This window comes from Lagenorhynchus albirostris, chromosome 10 (assembly GCF_949774975.1).
Source record: "Lagenorhynchus albirostris chromosome 10, mLagAlb1.1, whole genome shotgun sequence".
NCBI lineage: Eukaryota > Metazoa > Chordata > Mammalia > Artiodactyla > Delphinidae > Lagenorhynchus > Lagenorhynchus albirostris.
This window is the reverse complement of record NC_083104.1, coordinates 82,056,101-82,077,235: the sequence shown is the minus strand read 5'-3', so window position 1 is coordinate 82,077,235 and position 21,135 is coordinate 82,056,101. Positions and strand designations below refer to the sequence as shown.

The 21,135-nt window shown below is 43.4% G+C and overlaps 1 protein-coding gene across 6 annotated transcripts; it reads left to right on the top strand.

Moving 5' to 3' along the window:
- Positions 1-7,225: 7,225 nt before the first annotated feature.
- On the top strand, positions 7,226-21,049 carry TRIM39 (tripartite motif containing 39). 6 transcript variants are annotated; one of them, XM_060163412.1, is made up of 8 exons: positions 7,226-7,465; positions 8,056-8,245; positions 10,311-10,770; positions 11,812-11,907; positions 16,172-16,402; positions 17,586-17,608; positions 18,186-18,301; positions 19,045-21,049. In XM_060163412.1, exons 3-8 carry the CDS (start codon positions 10,318-10,320, stop codon positions 19,590-19,592), a joined length of 1,467 nt encoding a protein of 488 aa, XP_060019395.1. In that variant the 5' UTR covers positions 7,226-7,465; positions 8,056-8,245; positions 10,311-10,317; the 3' UTR covers positions 19,593-21,049. The 6 variants fall into 6 exon arrangements, with proteins under 6 accessions (XP_060019395.1, XP_060019394.1, XP_060019398.1 ...); XM_060163411.1 differs by having other exon boundaries at positions 7,934-8,245; XM_060163415.1 differs by lacking the exon at positions 7,226-7,465 and having other exon boundaries at positions 7,695-8,245; positions 19,045-19,229; positions 19,528-21,049.
- The last annotated feature ends 86 nt before the right edge of the window (positions 21,050-21,135 follow it).

Sequence of the window (21,135 nt, the reverse complement as noted above, 5' to 3'; positions counted from 1 at the left end):
GCAAAATCTAAGAGAATTCAGCGCCACCAAACCAGCTCTGCAACTAATGCTAAAGGAACTTCTCTAAGTGGGAAACACAAGAGAAGAAAAGGACCTACAAAAACAAACCCAAAACAAGAAAATGGTCATAGGAACATACATATCGATAATTACCTTAAATGTGAATGGATTAAATGCTCCAACCAAAAGACACAGGCTCGCTGAATGGATACAAAAACAAGACCCGTATATATGCTGTCTACAAGAGACCCACTTCAGACCTAGGGACACATACACTCTGAAAGTGAGGGGATGGAAATGGAAATTCCATTTGATATCCATGCAAATGGAAAGCAAAAGAAAGCTGGAGTAGCAATACTCATATAAGATAAAATAGACTTTAAAATAAACAATGATGCAAGAGACAAGGAAGGACACTACATAATGATCAAGGGATCAATCCAAAAAGAAAGTATAACAATTACATATATATATATATATATACACATATATATATACGTATACACACACACACACATATATATATACATAAGGCAACTGCTAACAGCTATAAAAGAGGGAATCAACAGTAACACAATAATAGTGGGGGCCTTTAATACCTCATTTACACCAATGGACAGATCATCCAAACAGAAAATTATAAGGAAACACAAGCTTTAAATGACACAATAGATCAGATAGATTTAATTAGTATTTATGGGACATTCCATCCAAAAACGGCAGATTACACTTTCTTCTCAAGTGCACATGGAACCTTCTCCAGGACAGATCACATCTTGGGTCACAAATCAAGCCTCAGTAAATTTTTTTTTTTTTTTTTTTTTTTTTGCGGTACGCAGGCCACTCACTGTTGTGGCCTCTCCCGTTGCGGAGCACAGGCTCAGCGGCCATGGCTCACTGGTCCAGCTGCTCTGTGGCATGTGGGATCTTCCTGGACCAGGGCATGAACCCGCATCCCCTGCATCGGCAGGCGGACTCTCAACGACTGTGCCACCAGGGAAGCCCAAGCCTCAGTAAATTTAAGAAAACTGAAATCATATCAAGCAATTTCTAATTGTATTAGAAATCAATTACAGGGAAAAAAACATTAAAAACACAAGCACATGGAGGCTAAACAATGTGTTACTAAATAACCAAGAGATCACTGAAGAAATCGAAGAGGAAATCAAAAAATACCTAGAGACAAATGACAACGAAAACATGTTGATCCAAAACCTATGGGATGCAGCAAAAGCAGTTCTAAGAGGGAAGTTTATAGCAATACAATCCTACCTCAAGAAACAAGAAAAATCTTAAATAAACAATCTTAGGTTCCTACACCTGAAAGAACCAGAGAAAGTAGAACAAAAAAACCCAAAGTTAGCAGAAGGAAAGAAATCATAAAGATCAGAGCAGAAATAAATGAAATAGAAACAAAGAAAACAATAGCAAAGATCAATAAAACTGGTTCTTTGAGAAGATAAACAAAATTGATAAACCTTTAGCCAGACTCATCAAGAAAAGGAGGGAGAGGACCCAAATCAACAAAATTAGAAATGAAAAAGAAGAAGTTGCAACAGACACCGCAGAAACAGAAAGTGTCGTAAGAGACTACTACAAGCAACTCTATGCCAATAAAATGGACAACCTAGAAGAAATGGACAAATTCTTAGAAAGGTATAACCTTCCAAGACTGAACCAAGAAGAAATAGAAAATATGAACAGACCAATCACAAGTAAGGAAATTGAAACTGTGATTAAAAATCTTCCAACAGGGCTTCTCTGGTGGCACAGTGGTTGAGAGTCCGCCTGCCGATGCAGGGGACATGGGTTTGTGCCCTGGTCCGGGAAGATCCCACATGCCGTGGAGCAGCTAGGCCCGTGAGCCATGGGCACTGAGCCTGCGTGTCCGGAGCCTGTGCTCCGCAACGGGAGAGGCCACAACAGGGAGAGGCCCGCGTACCACAAAAAAAAAAAAAAAAAAAATCTTCCAACAAACAAAAGTCCAGGACCAGATGGCTTCACATGTGAATTCTATCAAACACTTAGAGAAGAACTAACACTCATCCTTCTCAAACTCTTCCAAAAAATTGCAGAGGAAGAAAGACTCCCAAACTCATTCTATGAGGCCACCATCACCCTGATACCAAAACCAGACAAAGATACAACAAAAAAAGAAAATTACAGATGAATATCACTGATGAATATAGATGCAAAAATCCTCAACAAAATACTAGCAAACAGAATCCAACAACACATTAAAAGGATCATACACCATGAATAAGTGGGATTTATCCCAGGGATGCAAGGATTCTTCAATACATGCAAATTAATCAATGTGATACACCATATTAACAAATTGAAGAATAAAACCATATGATCATCTCAATAGATGCAGAAAAAGCTTTTGACAAAATTCAACACAACACCCTTTATGATAAAAACTCTCCAGAAAGTGGGCATAGAGGGAACCTACCTCAACGTAATAAAGGCCATATACGATAAACCCATAGCAAACATCATTCTCAATGGTGAAAAACTGAAGGCATTTCCTCTAAGATCAGGAAAAAGATGAGGATGTCAACTCTCGCCACTATTATTCAACATATTTTGGAAGTCCTAGCCACAGCAATCAGAGAAGAAAAAGAAATAAGAGGAATACAAATTGGAAAAGAAAAAGTAAAACTGTCACTGTTTGCAGATGACATGATACTATACATAGATAATCCTAATGATGCCACCAGAAAACTACTAGAGCTAATCAATGAATTTGGTAAAATTGCAGGATACAAAATTAATGCACAGAAATCTCTTGCATTCCTATACACTAGTGATCAAAAATCTGAAAGAGAAATTAAGGAAACACTCCCATTTACCACTGCAACAAAAAGAATAAAATACCTAGGAATAAACCTACCTAGGGAGACAAAAGACCTGTATGCAGAAAACTATAAGACACTGATGAAAGAAATTAAAGATGATACCAACAGATGGAGAGATATACCATGTTCTTGGATTGGAAGAATCAATATTGTGAAAATGACTATACTACCCAAAGCAATCTACAGATTCAATGCAATCCCTATCAAATTACCAGTGGCATTTTTTACAGAACTAGAACAAAAAAAATCTTAAAATTTGTATGGAGACACAAAAGACCCCGAATAGCCAAAGCAGTCTTGAGGGAAAAAAAACGGAGCTGGAGGAATCAGACTCCCTGACTTCAGACTATACTACAAAGCTACAGTAATCAAGACAATATGATAGGGCTTCCCTCGTGGCGCAGTGGTTAAGAATCCGCCTGCCAAGGCAGGCGACACAGGTTCGAGGTCTGGTCCGGGAAGGTCCCACATACCACAGAGCAACTAAGCCCGTGTGCCACAACTACTGAGCCTGTGCTCTAGAGCCCATGAGCCACAACTACTGAAGCCCGCACACCTAGAGCCCGTGCTCCACAACAAGAGAGGCCACTGCAATGAGAATCCCACGCACTGCAAAGAAGAGTAGCCCCCACTCGCCACAACTAAAGAAAGCCTGCGTGCAGCAATGAAGACCCAACGAAGCCAAAAATAATAAATAAATAAAATGAAAAAGAAAAAAAAGACAATATGGTACTGGCACAAAAACAGAAATATAGATCAATGGAACAGGATAGAAAGCCCAGAGATAAACCCATGCACCTGTAGTCAACTAACCTATGACAAAGGAGGCAAGGATATATAATGGAGAAAAGACAGTCTCTTCAATAAGTGGTGCTGGGAAAACTGGACAGCTACATGTAAAAGAATGAAATTAGAATACTCCCTAACACCATACACAAAAATAAACTCAAAATGGAGTAGAGACCTAAATGTAAGACCGGACACTGTAAAACTCTTAGAGGAAAACGTAGGAAGAACACTCTGACATAAATCACAGCAAGATCTTTTTTGATCCACCTCCTAGAGTAATCGAAATAAAAACAAAAATAGACAAATGGGACCTAATGAAACTTAAAAGCTTTTGCAAAGCAAAGGAAACTACAAACAAGACGAAAGGACAACCCTCAGAATGGGAGAAAATATCTGCAAATGAATCAATGGACAAAGGATTAATCTCCAAAATATATAAACAGCTCATGCAGCTCAATGTAAAAAAAACCCAAACAACCCAATCAAAAAATGGGCAGAAGACCTAAATAGACATTTCTCCAAAGAAGACATACAGATGGCCAAGAAGCACATGAAAAGCTGCTCAACATCACTAATTATTAGAGAAATGCAAGTCAAAACTACAATGAGGTATCATCTCACACCAGTTAGAATTGGCATCATCAGAAAATCTACAAGCAACAAATGCTGGAGAGGGTGTGGAGAAAAGGGAACCCCCTTGCACTGTTGGTGGGAATGTAAATTGATACAGCCACTGTGGAGAACAGTATGGAGGTTCCTTAAAAAACTAAAAATAGAACTACCATATGACCCAGCAATCCCACTACTGGGCATATACTCAAGAGAAAACCATAACTCAAAAAGACACATGCACCCCAATGTTCATTGCAGCACTATTTACAATAGCCAGGTCATGGAAGCAACCTAAATGCCCATCTACAGTCACATGGATAAAGAAGATGTGGTACATATATACAATGGAATATTACTCAGCCATTAAAAGGAACGAAATTGGGTCATTTGTAGTGAAGTAGATGGATGTAGAGACTGTTATACAGAGTGAAGTAAGTCAGAAAGAGAAAAACAAATATCGTATATTAACGCATATATGTGGAACCTAGAAAAATGGTACAGATGAACCAGTTTGCAGGCAGAAATAGACACAGATGTAGAGAACAAAGGTATGGACACCAAGGAGGGAGAGTGGCGGGGGGCAGGGTGGTGGTGGTGGGATGAACTGGGAGATTGGGATTAACATGTATACACTAATATGTATAAAATGGATAACTAATAAGAACCTGCTGTTTAAAAAAATAAATTAAATAAAATTCAAAAAAAAATAAAAGACACATTCCTTATTGAGAAGTTAAAAAAAACAAAAAAGACATATGGGCAAATATATCAAATCATTACATTGTACACCCTGAACTAACACAGTGTTACATGTCAGTTATATCACAATAAAACTGAGGGAAGAAGATGTATGTACAAGAATGTTCACTACAGCCTTTATTTAATAAGACTTGGAAAAACCCTAAATGTTTTCTCTAAAGAAAATGGCTGAATAAATTATACACCTACATAATGAAGCAGTGATATAGACTTGAAAAAGAACAAGGTAGTTCCAATGTTACTGAATTGGAAAGATAATAGACAGCCAGTATAAAGTATAAAAAGCACAGTGTAAAGTGTAAAAAGACTGACGACCGTCTTTCTGTAGTTTAAATTTTTTATAATTTAAAAAAATGGTGGGGGAAAATTAGATGCTTTGCCTTCTTCTGAGGAAGAATTTCGGAAGTCTGGACAGTTGAACCCTCTCCCTCCCCAACCTACCATATCTCATATCTGACCTCAAGCAGTTTTCTACCTGCACTGCTAATACATCCTTTTCCTCTATGTGACTCAGTGGTTCCAAGATATCTTCTGATATAAAAGATATATCAGATATATCTTTTACTGATATAAAAACAATATTAAAGTATATATTTAAATTTTTTTAATTATCCTTCATATTACTATTACTCATTTTTGCATATTCCTATGTTGGAAATCCCTTGTTGATATAAATCAACATCACAATTCAGTGTTATTCCACCTCTCCTGAACTACAATCTCATTTAATTTTAGACAACGAATACCTTTCCTTGTTTAAAAAATGTACTTGTATCTTAGTATATTCATAAATCTCAGCCAACCAAGTTTCACAGGTCATAACAAATTTGTGTTAAGATTTCAAATTTCCTTTATTATTATTTTGTGTGTTATCATATAGACAGATGGAAATAAGAGATCATAGCATTGTGTTCACCCACTTTCCCAGGCATTCTCTCTTGAAAAATACTGGGTACTTCATTACTGTTCTATGTCAGGGGTCAGCGAACTACGGTCTGCTACCTGTGCTTGTACAGCCCACAACCTAAAATATGTGTTTACATTTTTAAATGATTGGGGGTAAAATCAAAAGGAGAATAAAATTTCAAGGCCAGTGAAGAATTTATATGAAATTCAAATTTCAGCAACGCTCACTCATTTACTATAGTCTAACGCTATTTTCATACTACAAAGACAGAATTGAGTATGGGCAACAAAGCCAAAAATATGTCCTATTTGGCTCCTTACAGGAAAGGTTTGCCAAACCCTGTTCTATGACATAGTACATGCCCTTCATAATTTTATAGTTTTACCTAGACATTCTCCCCTCTTTCCTTCCATATTGAGCGTAAAGTCATCTTAATAATCTATTAGTCTCCAGGCCACCACATTCTTCATACTCCTCAGAAATGCACTTCCTCCTGGAAATTTGCTTAACATTACCACACCCCTGGCCACCTACAAACAGAAAGCCAGAATGAAGTGCTAGCCAACACCTTAAAAGTTACAAATCATAACCAGAACCAAACCTCACCACGCTCCCTATAAAGTAAGGATAAAGAAGCTGACCGCCCAATTTGTAGCTTTCAAACTACCCTACCTTAGAATGAGGCAGTCCATGAACTAGAAAGAGTACTGCTGCTAAAATTCCCAATGGTCAAATAACAATGAGGGAAAAAAAAGTTAATAAATGTAATTTTATCAAGCTTAATCCTCTTCAAATCACTGCTACTGAAAAAAAGTGAACAAAAACTAAAGAACAGTGAAGAAAAAGCAGACCAGCTGTATTTAGCATGCCTGACCCTAAATCTTTATACCTCCCACATGAGATATTTTCTGCAAATAAATAGTTCCTGGCTCCCAGGATGAGAGGTTAAATACTGCACAGTGTTTGTAAACAGCATCACAACTTACACAGGAACAAGTTGGGCCATTGGGCCATTTCACCTCGAAGGGTACACCAAAATTTGTTCATTTCTTTCGGTTAGCATTCTGTATGCCAAGTGTTGCCAGAGAGTAGGCGGGGCAAGCTGCGTTTTCAACCAGCAGTGTCTACTCTTAGCACTAACTCCTGCCCAGCCGCGGCACACCTTTCCCCAGCCCCAACTTCTCCCCAGTCCCATCACCCCTTTACCCAGCATCCACTCCTCCCCAGCTCCATCAACTCAACTCAGCACCTCCTCCCTCCCAGTCTCATCACACCTCTGTCCACCGACTCTTCCTCATCATCTCGCCCTCGTCCTCCAAAGTCACAAGGCTGCGAAGCTTCCAGCAACAGAAGAGGAAAGTAAGGAAGCTATAACGCAGGAGTCCGGAGCCGCCGCAAAACCACCATCTGCTCTTGCGGAGAACCTCAAGCCAAAGCCACAAAACTGGAAAAAGTCGGGATTGGCTCGCACCCAGAAGGGGTGCTCACTGCGCGCTCGCTGCGGTAGGGCACCGAGCGAGGAGCTGAGGACACAAAGGTGAGCAGCAGAGTCACAGTACCAGCTCTTTCGGGGCTCCCACTCCATCGGAGGAGGTAGATCATTTCCGTAAAGCTCGCCTAGCAAGGACAAGGTGACCAAGCATCCGAAGCCCACGGCAGGGAAAACTGAGCTAATCCTTTAATGTTAAAAGGCTTAAACTCAACTTGTCGGAAGTGACGTGCCAGCTGAGACCCGCAGGTCCACCACGTAATTGGCCGCCGACTCGGCGAGCCACCTTCTCCCGGGACTAACCTGGAGAGAGGAGCAGTGTAGCTCAATGTCCGCAACCCGCCCTTGCCCCGCCCCCGGCGGCTCCCAGCCCCAACCGGGACCAGCCCGAGCCGGGTCAGCTCCCGGGCCCACACCCTGGGCGGGACGGGCCCGCCTGCCCCGGCGCCCGTAGGCGCCCTGTAGGCAATGGGCTTCAGCGCTCCGCCACGCGCATGCGCGGCCCTCTTTCTCCAGAGGATTCCTCGGGTCACCTGGACGACTGCATTTCAGCCACCTGCCCCTCCGGGTCTCTTCTCGCCCTTCACTCCTCCTGCTGGTTCTCCCCTCCGGCCCCCCGCCTTCTCCTTGTTCCGCAGGCGCCGCTAGGCCCTCCCGCGGTCGCCCGCCGACACCCAGGTTTCCACTGACACGAGCCTCTCGGCGCGGCTTCCGCTTCCGGCGAGTATTGTGTGTCGCGCTGCGGGGCGGGGGCGGGGGGAGGAGGAAGGAGGGAGGCAGCGCTCCGGCGGCTCTGCGCCCCGCACTCCCGGACCCGAAGCCGGGAAGGTAGGTGCTGTCCCGCCGCCGCGCCGGGGCCTTGGGGCCTGCCCCCGCTGACCGGCTCCGCACGCCGCGTCCTAGCGCCCCGCGACTGCGTCACCGGCCCCCCGCACGTAACCACAGCTGCCTCCGCCCGCCTCGGGCCCGGGCGGACGTTTTGCCGCCCCGGCGACGTCAGCGCGTCCGGCGTTGCTTGGCTACCCCGCCGTTCCCCCGTCCCGCTGCCGCTCGCCTCCCCGGGTGAAACTCTTACGCCGTCACCGCGGCTCTCGGCTGCGTCATAGCGGCGGGCATCCCACCTTCACGTCACACCTCCTCCTCACCTGGACACGCATCCCTCCCTCCCTGCCAACAACGACGTTTCCTCTCCCCGCACTCCAGTCCCCCTGCGCCAGATCTGGCGGGAGAAGATGGAGACGGGGGTGGGACCGAGTTGTGGACCACGCTCAGGAAAGGGTCGCAAGGTGGGACCCCCGACAGAGGTAGAAACAAAATGAGGACGGCTTTGAAGTTTGCCCTTCTACTGAGACACGAGGAATAGAGGGGGAAAAATGACCAACCCAGAGACACCGAAGGCTTAACTAGTGCTGTAGCTCCAAGTCCTCTCCCCATACCTCCCTAACCTTTCCCCATTTCTCTTCCACACTACTTCTTTGCTAGTCTAGATCCATTCTGCCCCCTAACTCTGCATACAGTTCAACTCACCCCAGGTGAGGAGACCACCTAATTTCTAGAAGATTAGGGAAAGGGAAGGGTTACTCGTCAAAGTTGGATTCCCAGAGGTAGAGAAAAATCATCTGACTGAACTTCTCTCCTGGTTGAGGGAGGAAATTCAGGTCCAAATAAGCTGTCAGTTCCTACTCCAAATTAAACACTTTTCACGTGTGCCGTCAACATATACAGGAATAATCATTGTTAACCCAACTCATTACATGGCCACTTCTCTCTCAACACATAGACTTACTAAATTTCCTTCTGTTGGATCCCTTAGGGAGGGGGGTTAAGGGGATGGAGAAATCAACTATTTCATGGATAAAAGTGGTGATGTTTTAAGGATGGAATAGAGGACCAGCCTTCTACTTTATAAATCTCTTAGATGCATTTCCAATTCTTTTGAGGCTTCATTAGAAGTTTTTGATTGCCTCTTTACTTTTCTCTCTCTTAATTCCCAACCACTCCAGAACCTATTAGTTGGAGGTACAGTACATCCAAGGAGTTAGTTATTGATAACTATTTCAAAAGACTCCAGTCACTGCTGAATACTTAAAATAGACTTGTCAGCTCTCTCTTCAAAAAATTATTGCCCTGGGCTCAGTAATAGACTCTTTAGTTGCCATGAATTTATCACTTTGCAGCAGTTCCAGATGTCCAGATGCACTCAAATAGAAATGAGTTGTATGAATAATTTCATTCCAAGAAAAGGGCACACTTTCTCTAGGCTAGCCTGATAAAAGGAAGAATAATTTCAAACTTTCTGAAAAGAAGAGGTTGTCACCCTTGCCTAACTCATTCTATTTATTACCCTTTGAAAGACTGAGAGAACAGTGGCAGAGAATCAAGCTTAGGCTCCAATGGGCTATTGTAGTAAAACTCTTCTGTAATATTAAACTTTAAAATCTACTCAATTTAAGAAATCTTAATTAATGCTTTGGCACTCTTCGCTTTCCCATACTCTTTTCTCATCTATTAGAAGAAGATGTCACACTAGCAATACATTGGTCTGAAACTATTGGTTCTAAGATACAAGTGGAATGAACCTGGATCAGGAGAAGTACTCAGCTAGAGTTGAAGGAAGCCTCTGTTTCTAGCAAGAGAAAGCAGTGGTAAAAGACAAGAGATTGAGGGTTGTGTGTCATTTTGCTGAAGAGAAAAAATTGATGGCTGGGAGTCACAAGTTTTGGAAGTGGAGAAACAAAAGAGGTTGATGTAGTGGAAGAGAAGATGTAAAATACTATGATGGGGCTAAATCTGGAGTTAGGATTTAACACGGGGGTAACTGTTAGGCCAGGGATGCAAAATAAACTAAACCTCCAACTGACTTTTTTTTCTCTTCTCCCATCCTAACCTCAAGTTAAATAATGGCAGAGACAAGCCTGTTAGAGGCCGGGGCCTCTGCAGCCTCCACAGCTGCAGCTCTGGAGAACTTACAGGTGGAGGCAAGTTGCTCTGTGTGCCTGGAGTATCTGAAGGAGCCTGTCATCATTGAGTGTGGGCACAACTTCTGCAAAGCTTGCATCACTCGCTGGTGGGAGGACCTAGAGAGGGACTTCCCTTGTCCTGTATGTCGAAAGACGTCCCGCTACCGCAGTCTCCGACCTAATCGACAGCTGGGCAGCATGGTGGAAATTGCCAAGCAGCTCCAGGCTGTCAAGCGGAAGATCCGAGATGAGAGCCTCTGCCCCCAGCACCATGAAGCCCTCAGCCTCTTCTGCTATGAGGACCAGGAGGCTGTGTGTTTGATATGTGCAATTTCCCACACCCACCGGGCCCACACCGTCGTGCCACTGGACGATGCCACACAGGAGTACAAGGTAGGGAACCAGACACATGATGCCAATGCAGGGCAAGAGGGAGGAGCACAGAGGATGGGAGACTCCCTGGGTAGAGGATTGTAAGTTCCTGAGGGCAAGACGGTATCTGATCCTCACTCTATAGTCCCCTCAGAGCTACGTACACGGGGGCATGCAGTATGTCTGATCAGTTATCCTCAGGCATGAAGAAGAGCAGTAAGGACTACCCAAAAAAATTCTGTCTGACTTTTGTAACACATTTGAGTATGTGTGGTCTTGGAATGTATCATATTTTTCATAAATGAATGAAACCATGTGGAGAAGATCAAACTTAAGAACTGAAAAATGGTCTGGTTTCTTCATTCTGTCCCCCTGCTCAGCACACCCCTTGTTTACCCACTGGTATTGGGAACAGGTATCAGCATTTTAGAATGATCCCCACCAGGCTAAGCTGAGCCAGTCTGTTTGCATCTTCCCCCAATAAAGGATAATATGGCATCTGGTTTAACTTACTGCTGGGACACAGGGTAAATGTTTGAGTAATAGAAATTAGAGATTTTAATGTCTTAGCACTTTATCAAGTACTTTGTGTAATTAATAAGTGTTAATAATGTTAATAAAATCTTGGAAATAAGACTTTATGGTAGTTTGCAGAATAAGTAATCAAGATTTTATTATATTGGCAAGTGGTTAGAATTGGATAGGAAAACAAGTTTAAAGAAGGATATCAGGGTATACAGGAGGTCACTTTGACAGTAACAAGCAGTTCCTTGAGTTAAAAAATTAATAGGGCTGGGGAAGGACAGAGAGTTGGTGACAGTGGAACAGTGAGATTCAGTGAAAGGAAGGTTTGGTGAGCAAGGGAAGTGATGGAGACAGGCTGGTGGCAGGAGAAGGGACCTGTAGGAAGCTGACACCTCAAATGACAGGCCAGGAAGGGAGTTGGATCAAGAGACAGATGGATAGGAAGCAAACAAATGGTTTAAAACAAATGGGTTAGCCTCTGAACGTAGGATGTACTAGCCAACCCCAAATGCCATTCTCCCACTTCTCACCCCTCAGGAAAAACTGCAGAAGTGCCTGGAGCCCCTGGAGCGGAAGCTGCAGGAGATCACCCGCTGCAAGTCCTCTGAGGAGAAGAAGCCTGGGGAACTCAAGGTAAAGGCAGGCAATCCCATTTGGGCTGCTCTGCAGGCAATTAACTGAACATTAACCACACATTATTTAATCTACCAGTTCTGGTTTATTAGAAAAATGCTGTTCTCTCAAAAAAAATGATATTTTATTAGGCTTGACTGTGATTAAACATTGTACTTAAATTGTCCTGGATTAAGAATTGAGGAGAAGGATGTAAGAAGTGAAGGACAGAACATCTTATATCTGGCGAGTTGAGGGAGTTCATGCCCCTTGGCCTCCTTTTCTTTGTAAAGCAGGGAAGGAGGCTCTCTGCTGAGAGATCCTTAGAGGGATTGAGGAAAGGAGAATGTGGAAGGTGCACTGGGGAGGAAGGATGAAGGAGCTGCCCAACAGCACCCGGAAGAACCTCCCAGCAACATTAGGACCACATTCTCTTAATTCAAGTAAGCTCAAGTATGCTGGATGATAATGGTTCCTAGAATGTTCTTACCCCCCTCATCCTCTACCTATAGGATCCTGTCCATCCTAAGATGAAAACCACTTCCTATGTAGCCTTTCCTGACCCTTTAGAAATTAGCTTTCTTAATTTTCATACAGTTTCACATCTCTTCCATAGCATTACCATATTTGTAGCATGGTAGTTTGGTATCTGCCTATTTCTTCTGTTGGACAGTGAAACATGTATTAATTATAGTGGTAATAATACCTAGTATTTATTGAATCCTGTGCATTAACTCCTTAGGTGTCCATGACATTCCAAACTTAGAAGATTGTATTAGGTCTGCCCAGTTTTTTTTTTTGTTTTTTGGTTTGTTTTTTTTTGTGGTACGTGGGCCTCTCACTGCTGTGGCCTCTCCCGTTGCGGAGCACAGGCTTCAGACGCGCAGGCTTGGCGACCATGGCTCACAGGCCCAGCCGCTCCGCGGCATGTGGGATCTTCGCAGACCGGGGCACGAACCCGTGTCCCCTGCATCGGCAGGCAGACTCTCAACCACTGCACCACCAGGGAAGCCCTGCCCAGTTTTAAGTTCTAAGAGTTCAGGCTATACTTGGCCCAAGTGGGACATAGAGGAGGTACAAGACAAGGAGAAGGGAGTCCAGGAAGTCATATTTGACAAGAGTGAACTTAGATACCCTGTAAGGTAAGTATTGTTATCCCCAGTTTACACAGTAGGAAACAGAACTTGGATAAGTGTCTAGTCCAAGATCATATAGCCAGTATGTGCAAAATCAGAGATACTAATTCTGCAGAAATCAGTAAATATTTACTAAGCTTCCAGTATAGGCCAAACCCTGTCTTTGACACTGGGGAACAATGATGAGCAAAAGCACAGTCCCTGCCCTCCTTGAGCTTACAGTCAAGTAGAGAAAATATAAATGACATGGCACAAAAAGCACAGTTGCATATTCCTAAGAAGACAGCAGAGAAACTTGATTGCATTAAAGGCTTCCAGAAGAAATAATGAGTTTTTGGAGTTGAGATTTAGGGATCACCAGAAATTAAACACAGATTTGAAATCAGTAGAAACACTTTTTTTTTTTAACAATGACATTTCAACAGGAAGCAAGTATTATTACCTTAGTCCTTTATACATTTTAACAAACAAACATTTGAATTTTTTAAAAATTTGAACTAATTTTGATTGCAAAGGTGAACGTTAAAAAAAAAAGTTATTTGTCCCTTTGGAGGGCTCCTGAAGAACTTAAAATATGTGAAAATGAAGCTTATTCCCAGTCATTAGCTTTCCTCTTCCTGTTGATCACCTTCTTAAAGGTAAAGGATGGAGAGGGGAATAAAAATTTTAAAAACCTGCTAAATAGGGCTTCCCTGGTGGCGCAGTGGTTGAGAGTCCGCCTGCCGATGCAGGGGACATGGGTTTGTGCCCTGGTCGGGGAAGATCCCACATGCCGCGGAGCAGCTGGGCCCGTGAGCCATGGTCACTGGGCCTGCGTGTCCGGAGCCTGTGTTCTGCAGCGGGAGAGGCCACAACAGTGAGAGGCCCGCGTACCACAGAAAAAAAAAAAAACCTGCTAAATGCTTGAACAGAACTGTGGTGTTTTTTTTTTTTAATGTATATTATCATTTTAATGGTCTCGGAAACTGTCACCAACTACCAGCATTCCTTCAGTGACCTTTTGAACTCTCTCCCTCATCCCCACCTCCAGACCCAATGCCCCTTTTAGAAATAAATAATTTGTAATTAATCATGCTGAAGTGAAAATTATGGATAAAATGATCTATCCATATAATTTTTAAAAGAGACTATCATGCCCAAATATAGTGTAATATAATACAACATAAAAGTAATTTATAATAAAATCTGGTATGTAAACATTTAGGCATGACTACCCTGAAAGACACTACAGTGTAGTTTTATCCTTGCACCTATATCAACATGCAACAAATACAAATTCAGACTGACGGAATTGTGTAGTAATGTTGACTCGAATGCCACTAGCAGTTTAGCTGTTGGTGCCATAATTTTTCAAAATGATAAATAACTTACAGTAAAGTTCTGAGAAAAACAAAATACTGTCTTAATGAGTTTTCAGCCATTCCTGAAAAATTCAGGTATATTAAAACCATATAAGAATTACTCTGTGTTTGTATATAAAGTGGCATTCAAGTCTAGGACTCCATTTTTTTAATATCCAGCAGAACATTAGAAAATGGTGCAGTTCATATTACTGGGTTGTCTTTGCACATTGGAGGAGTGTTAGCATCCTTCCCAGGAGCTCCCCCAATCATGCAAACAAAAATGCCCCCTGTTTCCAAAACATTTCTAGAGGGAGGTAACACCCTGATTAAGAACCACTGCCCTACAAAATAGAGGGAAAAAAAGAGAAGGGATTATGAGATCATACGAGAGCCCTTTGCTTTCTTTTTACCACAGTTATGAACCTAAATTCTACCCATACATCACCCCTAAACACACAGACACACAGGAAAAAAGGCTGTGTTTTACTTAATGGTAAATGTTGTGAGAATATATTTTGTTCCAACATGCTCCTGAGGAGGCAGCAGTGAAATGGGAAGCAGCAGGCAGCTCTAGAACTGGAGCTAGTCAGCCTCTGCTGGGAACTAGCTTGAAATCTAGAAACACAAGGCTTGTAAGGCCCACCTGGCTTTGCAGCCCCACTCTCTATTCACCCTCAACCCTGCCTTCCAGGCCCTATCCACTTCCTTCTTCCAGAGTCCCAGTCTCTGCTTCTAACTTTGCTTTCCTCTTGGCTGATTCCTCCCCATCAGACACGTGATGCTTAGGGAATCCTTTGGGGAGATCACTTCTTGTTGCCGTTGAGGTGCAGAAGGGAGGATATGCCTGCTGATAACTCTCAGAATGCGTTATGGCTGGAGTTTGAGTCATATATTATCCAGTTTCAGAAATGTTAGAGGTTTAACTGAAAGAAAGCATGTTTCAAATTTCAAGCAAATAATTTACTCACAAACTTCTATAACCTGTTTCTGGGGTGTAAACTGTCAGTCTCTGAAGTGACTTGAAACTGTTGAACAGGTTCAGCCTTGAAATCTACATTTATAACAACCCGTTACTAAAATCTTGTTGATTCTGATATTTTTCCAGTTGCTTCTCTGGTTTTTATCAAGTAAATGTCTTGCAATGTACAAATGATAACAATCTCAGACTTTCCAGTACTTTCCTTTTCTTGACAGATTGCATTAACTAGAACTTTAGAGTAGGCGATAGCAGAGGTATCTCTGATATCTGTAATAGTACATGTCATATTATTGGGTTCTTATGTCTTGAATATTTTTACTAAAACATAGAAGTGTAGCTTTTTTAGAAGCTAATTTAATAAAGAAGATAAATTTTTTAACATTGGTTTATTTTTTTATCTCCCCAGTGTTCTTCATCCCATCATCAGTAGGGGTGACAATGAGGATGGAGACATTCTTTTCTTTTCTTTTTTTTAAATTTTTATTGGAGTATAGTGTAGAATATTTTGTTCATTTCTACTGTACAGCAAAGTGAATCAGCTATACGTATATATATATATATATCCCCTCTTTTTTGGATTTCCTTCCCGTTTAGGTCACTACAGAGCACTGAGTAGAATTTCCTGTGCTGTACAGTAGGTTCTTATTAGTTAGGGATGGAGCCATTCTTTACAAAGGGAAATTCCAGTGGAGAGAAACATGAGTGTCCTGTTAAGCTCTTTCCAATGACACTGGAAGTCTGTGTGAATTCATACACATGGTGGGTGGGGAAAGGCACTTTATGCCCCACTGGCCCTGTTAAACATAATACCCACCCTCTGTTCTCAGAGACTAGTGGAGAGTCGTCGACAGCAGATCCTAAAGGAATTTGAAGAGCTTCATCGGCGGCTGGATGAAGAGCAGCAGGTGTTACTTTCACGACTAGAGGAGGAGGAACAGGACATTCTACAGCGCCTCCGAGAAAATGCTGCTCACCTTGGAGACAAGCGCCGGGACCTGGCCCACTTGGCTGCTGAGGTGGAGGGCAAGTGCTTACAGTCGGGCTTCGAGATGCTTAAGGTTCGACCTTTGCCCCTGCATAGCCCCTCAGGGCAAGCGCAGTCTAGCTTTGCACAGGCCATTCTGTCAGCCTGCAATGCTCACTCCTCCGCTCTGCCTCTCTAAATCCAATTCTTTCTTCCGGACAGGCTCAAAGGATCTTTCTCTACAGAAAGCCTTCTCTGATTTCTCCCATCCCCTTCTGATCATTTTGGTGTTCTTATGTCTTGTCAACAATTATGTGCTTAACTTGTACCAAAGAAAAAATTCACTCTTTTGAGAGGAGGGCAGTCTAGTCTGAATTAGTGAAAAAACTATGCATTAAAAATTGTGTAAATGCAGTAACCGTTACTTTTAAGTCCTGGAACTTGATTTACCTAGTACACAGAAAGAATAGAAGCATAGTTTGAAGGACACTTGAAATAATGTATACGTAATATATTGCTTTTGATATGTAAATGGTGCCTCTAAAATGTTTGAAATAATCTGTTTTCTTAAGCAAATGAATGGTCTTAGCAAGGCTGCAGGAAACATATTTCTTATCTTAGAGATCACATTACCAGCATTTGAATCAGTGAGGCTTCGTTGTACATTTATCTGCATGTTATATATTGCTTGGTATTTACTCTCGTGTCCTTTCATGTATGTGTGTTCTGCCTTCCACATTAAACTGGGAAATCCTTGGGGGGCAGAGATTTGTCTTCTTTGTCTTCTGGACCCCAAGTATTCACAAATCAGGATTGGCACACAGTTATTAATATTTATTAACCAATACTAGACAAGGGATACCAAACCACAACGGGAGAGTGTGATTCGTTCCTATGCCAGCCGTCTGGAACTATCTGTACTGATCCTTAAGGAGACAGGTGTGTGGTTGGTACTTGGGGGACAGAGTAAAGAGCAGACACAATCCCTGTCCCTGGCATTGAGTCCCAGTGTTCTTGAGGAACAAAGACAAGCACACAAGAAACTATTTGGAAGTGATATCCATTACCAAGCTTCATGATGACTGAGAGTTGAAAGTGGGGGTTAGGTTGGGAGAGATGTACTCAGATCCCTCTGGAGCTCGGCTCCTTGCACTGTGACCCATAGTTTGCCTTATGCCTATTTAATAGATCTAGAACTTTTGGGAGGAGGGAAACCTTTTGCCTTTAGGACCCTTGACTACCAGGACCAATATTGCTTTCTTTTCTCCTTCCTCTAGGATGTCAAAAGTACCCTGGAAAAGTAAGTGATTCTTGTATCTCTTTGAGTGAGTTAGGTCTTGGCTTAAAGAGTAGGGCTACAATAAGGAGTTGGGGGAATAAGGATGGGAAAGTCATGCAGTGTCTGGGTAGAAAAAGGGAGAAGGTTTATTGCATCCATGAAGCCAGTTAGAGAGCAAATCACTGGGAGTACTAGTCCCTTACCTTTTGCCTCTGAGCATCAGGACTTCCTAGATACAAAGATAATGAAATAGAACCAGATTCTACCTGGGCCTATGGGTGGAATTGTGTCCAAACAAGATGGAAGGAGGAACTGGTTGGGGGCGGGGGGGAGGTGGTTATCTATTTGCATGAAATATAACAGTACCTCCAGAAAGTTCTAAGACTGATTATTAAGATAAGGGTTTGTCTAGGGGACCATATGGCTTTCCATAGATAGGCAAAAGAAAGCAATAAGCAAGAACTTGTCTTGAGGGAGGAGAAAGTGTGAGGATGGAGAATTTTAGTTTCTCCCTAGAGATGACAACATCTTAATACTCACTAAGCTGGAGCTTCCCCTGACCCTGCCCTTTCTTCCCCTATCTTCCCATCCCTCCTAGATGTGAGAAGGTGAAGACCATGGAGGTGACTTCAGTATCCATAGAGCTGGAAAAGAACTTCAGCAATTTCCCCCGACAGTACTTTGCACTAAGGAAAATCCTTAAACAGCTAATTGGTGAGTTGTTCCCAAAAGGAAACTAGCAGAGGGAATCGACAGAGAGAAGAAAGTCTTTAGGTCCTACTTTATCTGGACTTCACTTATCCCCTCTGTCACTTTTCATGTCCATATTCACACCCACTCCTTTACCTGGTTTTCAATCTCACTCTGAGTCACAGAACTCAAAGTGAGAAGCCTCAGGTGTCGTCTACTCTTAGTCCCATACTTTTCTAAATAGGGACCCAGAGAGGTTAAATAATTTGCTGAAACTGGTCCCCTCTTGAGAGTGAAAGGGAGTCTTATTAATACTTACTTGGAAAATAGTCATAAGCCAGACTGTCCAGGGAAACAGACACATGGTCACTGTATCGCTAGACTATAATGCTATCTGGCTCTGTACCCTTCTTAACATTTTTATTTTTTTTTACCATTGGACTGTGCCTTGTGCTTCTCCACACAGTGAGATGGATGATGATGTCGGGGGGGATGGAGGGAGGACCAGGCAGGAGCCTAAACCACCAGCCCTTGCAGAGTCAAGAGATCATTACCTGTTTATTTTAGGGCCAGGATGAGAAACGAAGCCACTGTTCCCTCCCCTCCCCTCCCTTAGGTGACACCAAGGATTGAGAAAGTTAAGCAAACCACGGGGTTCTGGGGGCTTTCAGGGAGCAGGCTCTGCAAAGGCAGGCTGGAAGAGTGAGGCAGGGGCGTTTAGCTATTCCCGTCCTCATCTAGCTCCCCACTCTGGCTTCTCCCGCCAGCGGATGTGACCCTGGACCCTGAGACTGCTCATCCTAACCTAGTCCTGTCGGAAGATCGTAAGAGCGTCAAGTTCGTGGAGACAAGACTCCGGGATCTCCCTGATACACCACAACGTTTCACCTTCTACCCTTGTGTCCTGGCTACTGAGGGTTTCACCTCAGGTCGACACTACTGGGAGGTGGAGGTGGGCGACAAGACCCACTGGGCAGTGGGTGTGTGCCGGGACTCTGTGAGCCGAAAGGGCGAACTGACCCCACTCCCTGAGACTGGCTACTGGCGGGTGCGGCTGTGGAACGGGGACAAGTATGCAGCCACTACCACACCTTTTACCCCTTTGCACCTCAAGGTGAAACCCAGGCGAGTAGGCATATTCCTAGACTATGAGGCCGGTACACTGTCTTTTTACAACGTCACAGACCGCTCTCATATCTACACCTTCACTGATACTTTTACTGAGAAACTTTGGCCCCTCTTCTACCCAGGCATCCGGGCTGGTCGGAAGAATGCTGCACCACTTACCATCAGGCCCCCAACAGATTGGGAGTGACAGGTAGGGACGTGGGAATAATCAGGGTGAGGCAGGGTCAAGAGCTACGGGCCTTCCTTCCTGTGACCTGCTGGAACGTCTTCGTGTCTGCCTGGTTCCAGTCCTGAACCATCTGGGAGAACACCTTGGTTTCTAGAATGGTTTATGGGGAGGAGTAGTTAGGACTGGGCTGGGACGAGAGCACTGCAGTGTCTCCCTCCTCACTGTTAGGGTGGAGAGCTGGTTCCCAGGGGGTAGTCTCCTCTGAAGTCCATCAGGTTTTCTATTGCACAAGGATGGGTTGGAAGGAAGGAGAGGCTTTTCCAGAAACAACAAGTCTGTGGGAGGGTCTGACTTGCTCAAACCAGAGGAGGAAACAGAACCCCCTGTACATCCTTTTAGGGGGTTCTTTGACCCAAAACAGTCTTGTTTTTTTAGGAAGATCACAGGGGTCTTGGTACCTCTAAATTGAAATAAAGATGAATGACAGTTGCTCTCGTGGGTGTAGAAGTTGAGGAGTTATTTTCAGGGCAGAGATTGGGCATCAAGAAGGTTAGAAATAAGGTCAGGAAAGGGGGCTAAATGAACAGATTCCTAAAGAATAATGAAGGGGAGAAGGGTTTCTTTGGTTGCCATTATGAGTAGGATTGGCCAGAGGTAGGAATGTGGGGAGGAGGGGGTAGGAAGAAAGAGAACCCAGGTCCCTGCCTTAGCCTTCAGCAGAGATGGCTCATCGCCCACCTCCTTGTAGTTGCTCATCTCCACGAGCTGTTACCTTGCTCATCTGGAGAGGCAAGATGCAAGAGATCCTGCAAGACACATCTACCCTTTCACTGCTTTCCCAAGGGAACTTGGAAAGGAGAGAGTCAGGTATTAGAGGAAAGAGAAAAGTATTCCTATCCAAAGCCCTGGCCTTAAAGAATGCTACTAAGTAGCTACTCCCAAGTTGTCAGCCTTGTTACCTGGCTAAGGTGTCCAAGCCAGACAGGGAAAAAGAAAACGGAGTCTTCCTCACCCTGGGGACAGGGTAGAAGAGGGTGGTATGTATAGGGAAGGGCCAGATAGGCAATTTCCTTTGGCCTGTGTGCATCTGGCCTGGAACTAGTGTTCACAAGAGCCGGATTTTGTTTGTTGCCATCCTTCACCTTTTGCCATTTCTCATATCAGAGAATGTAAATCATTTTAATGTTAGGCCAAAATAAACAACCTGTAGGGTACATATGTTGTCAAAAAAGGTAAAGCAATGCATGCCAAACCAAACTAAAATGACTGGATTATCTGCTACTTGGGTAATCAGGGGTTCACAGAAGATTAGGACAAGAAACTGCAGTTTATTGAGGGCATTTCAGCTGCTCCTACCACCTCAACAGGACTTTGTCCAGACTCTCCTCTTACCTTTGTGCCTTGACTGTGGTTCTTTGTGGCAAGATGCTTTGGTTGGTAAAACATAATATGGAACAAAGGATCCACTGAAGTGATCTATGTGTCCTGTGTTAATTTGATGATAATCTCTGTTGATGTGTAAGAAATGGGTGTTAAAAATGCATGTTCCTTGGAATTCCCT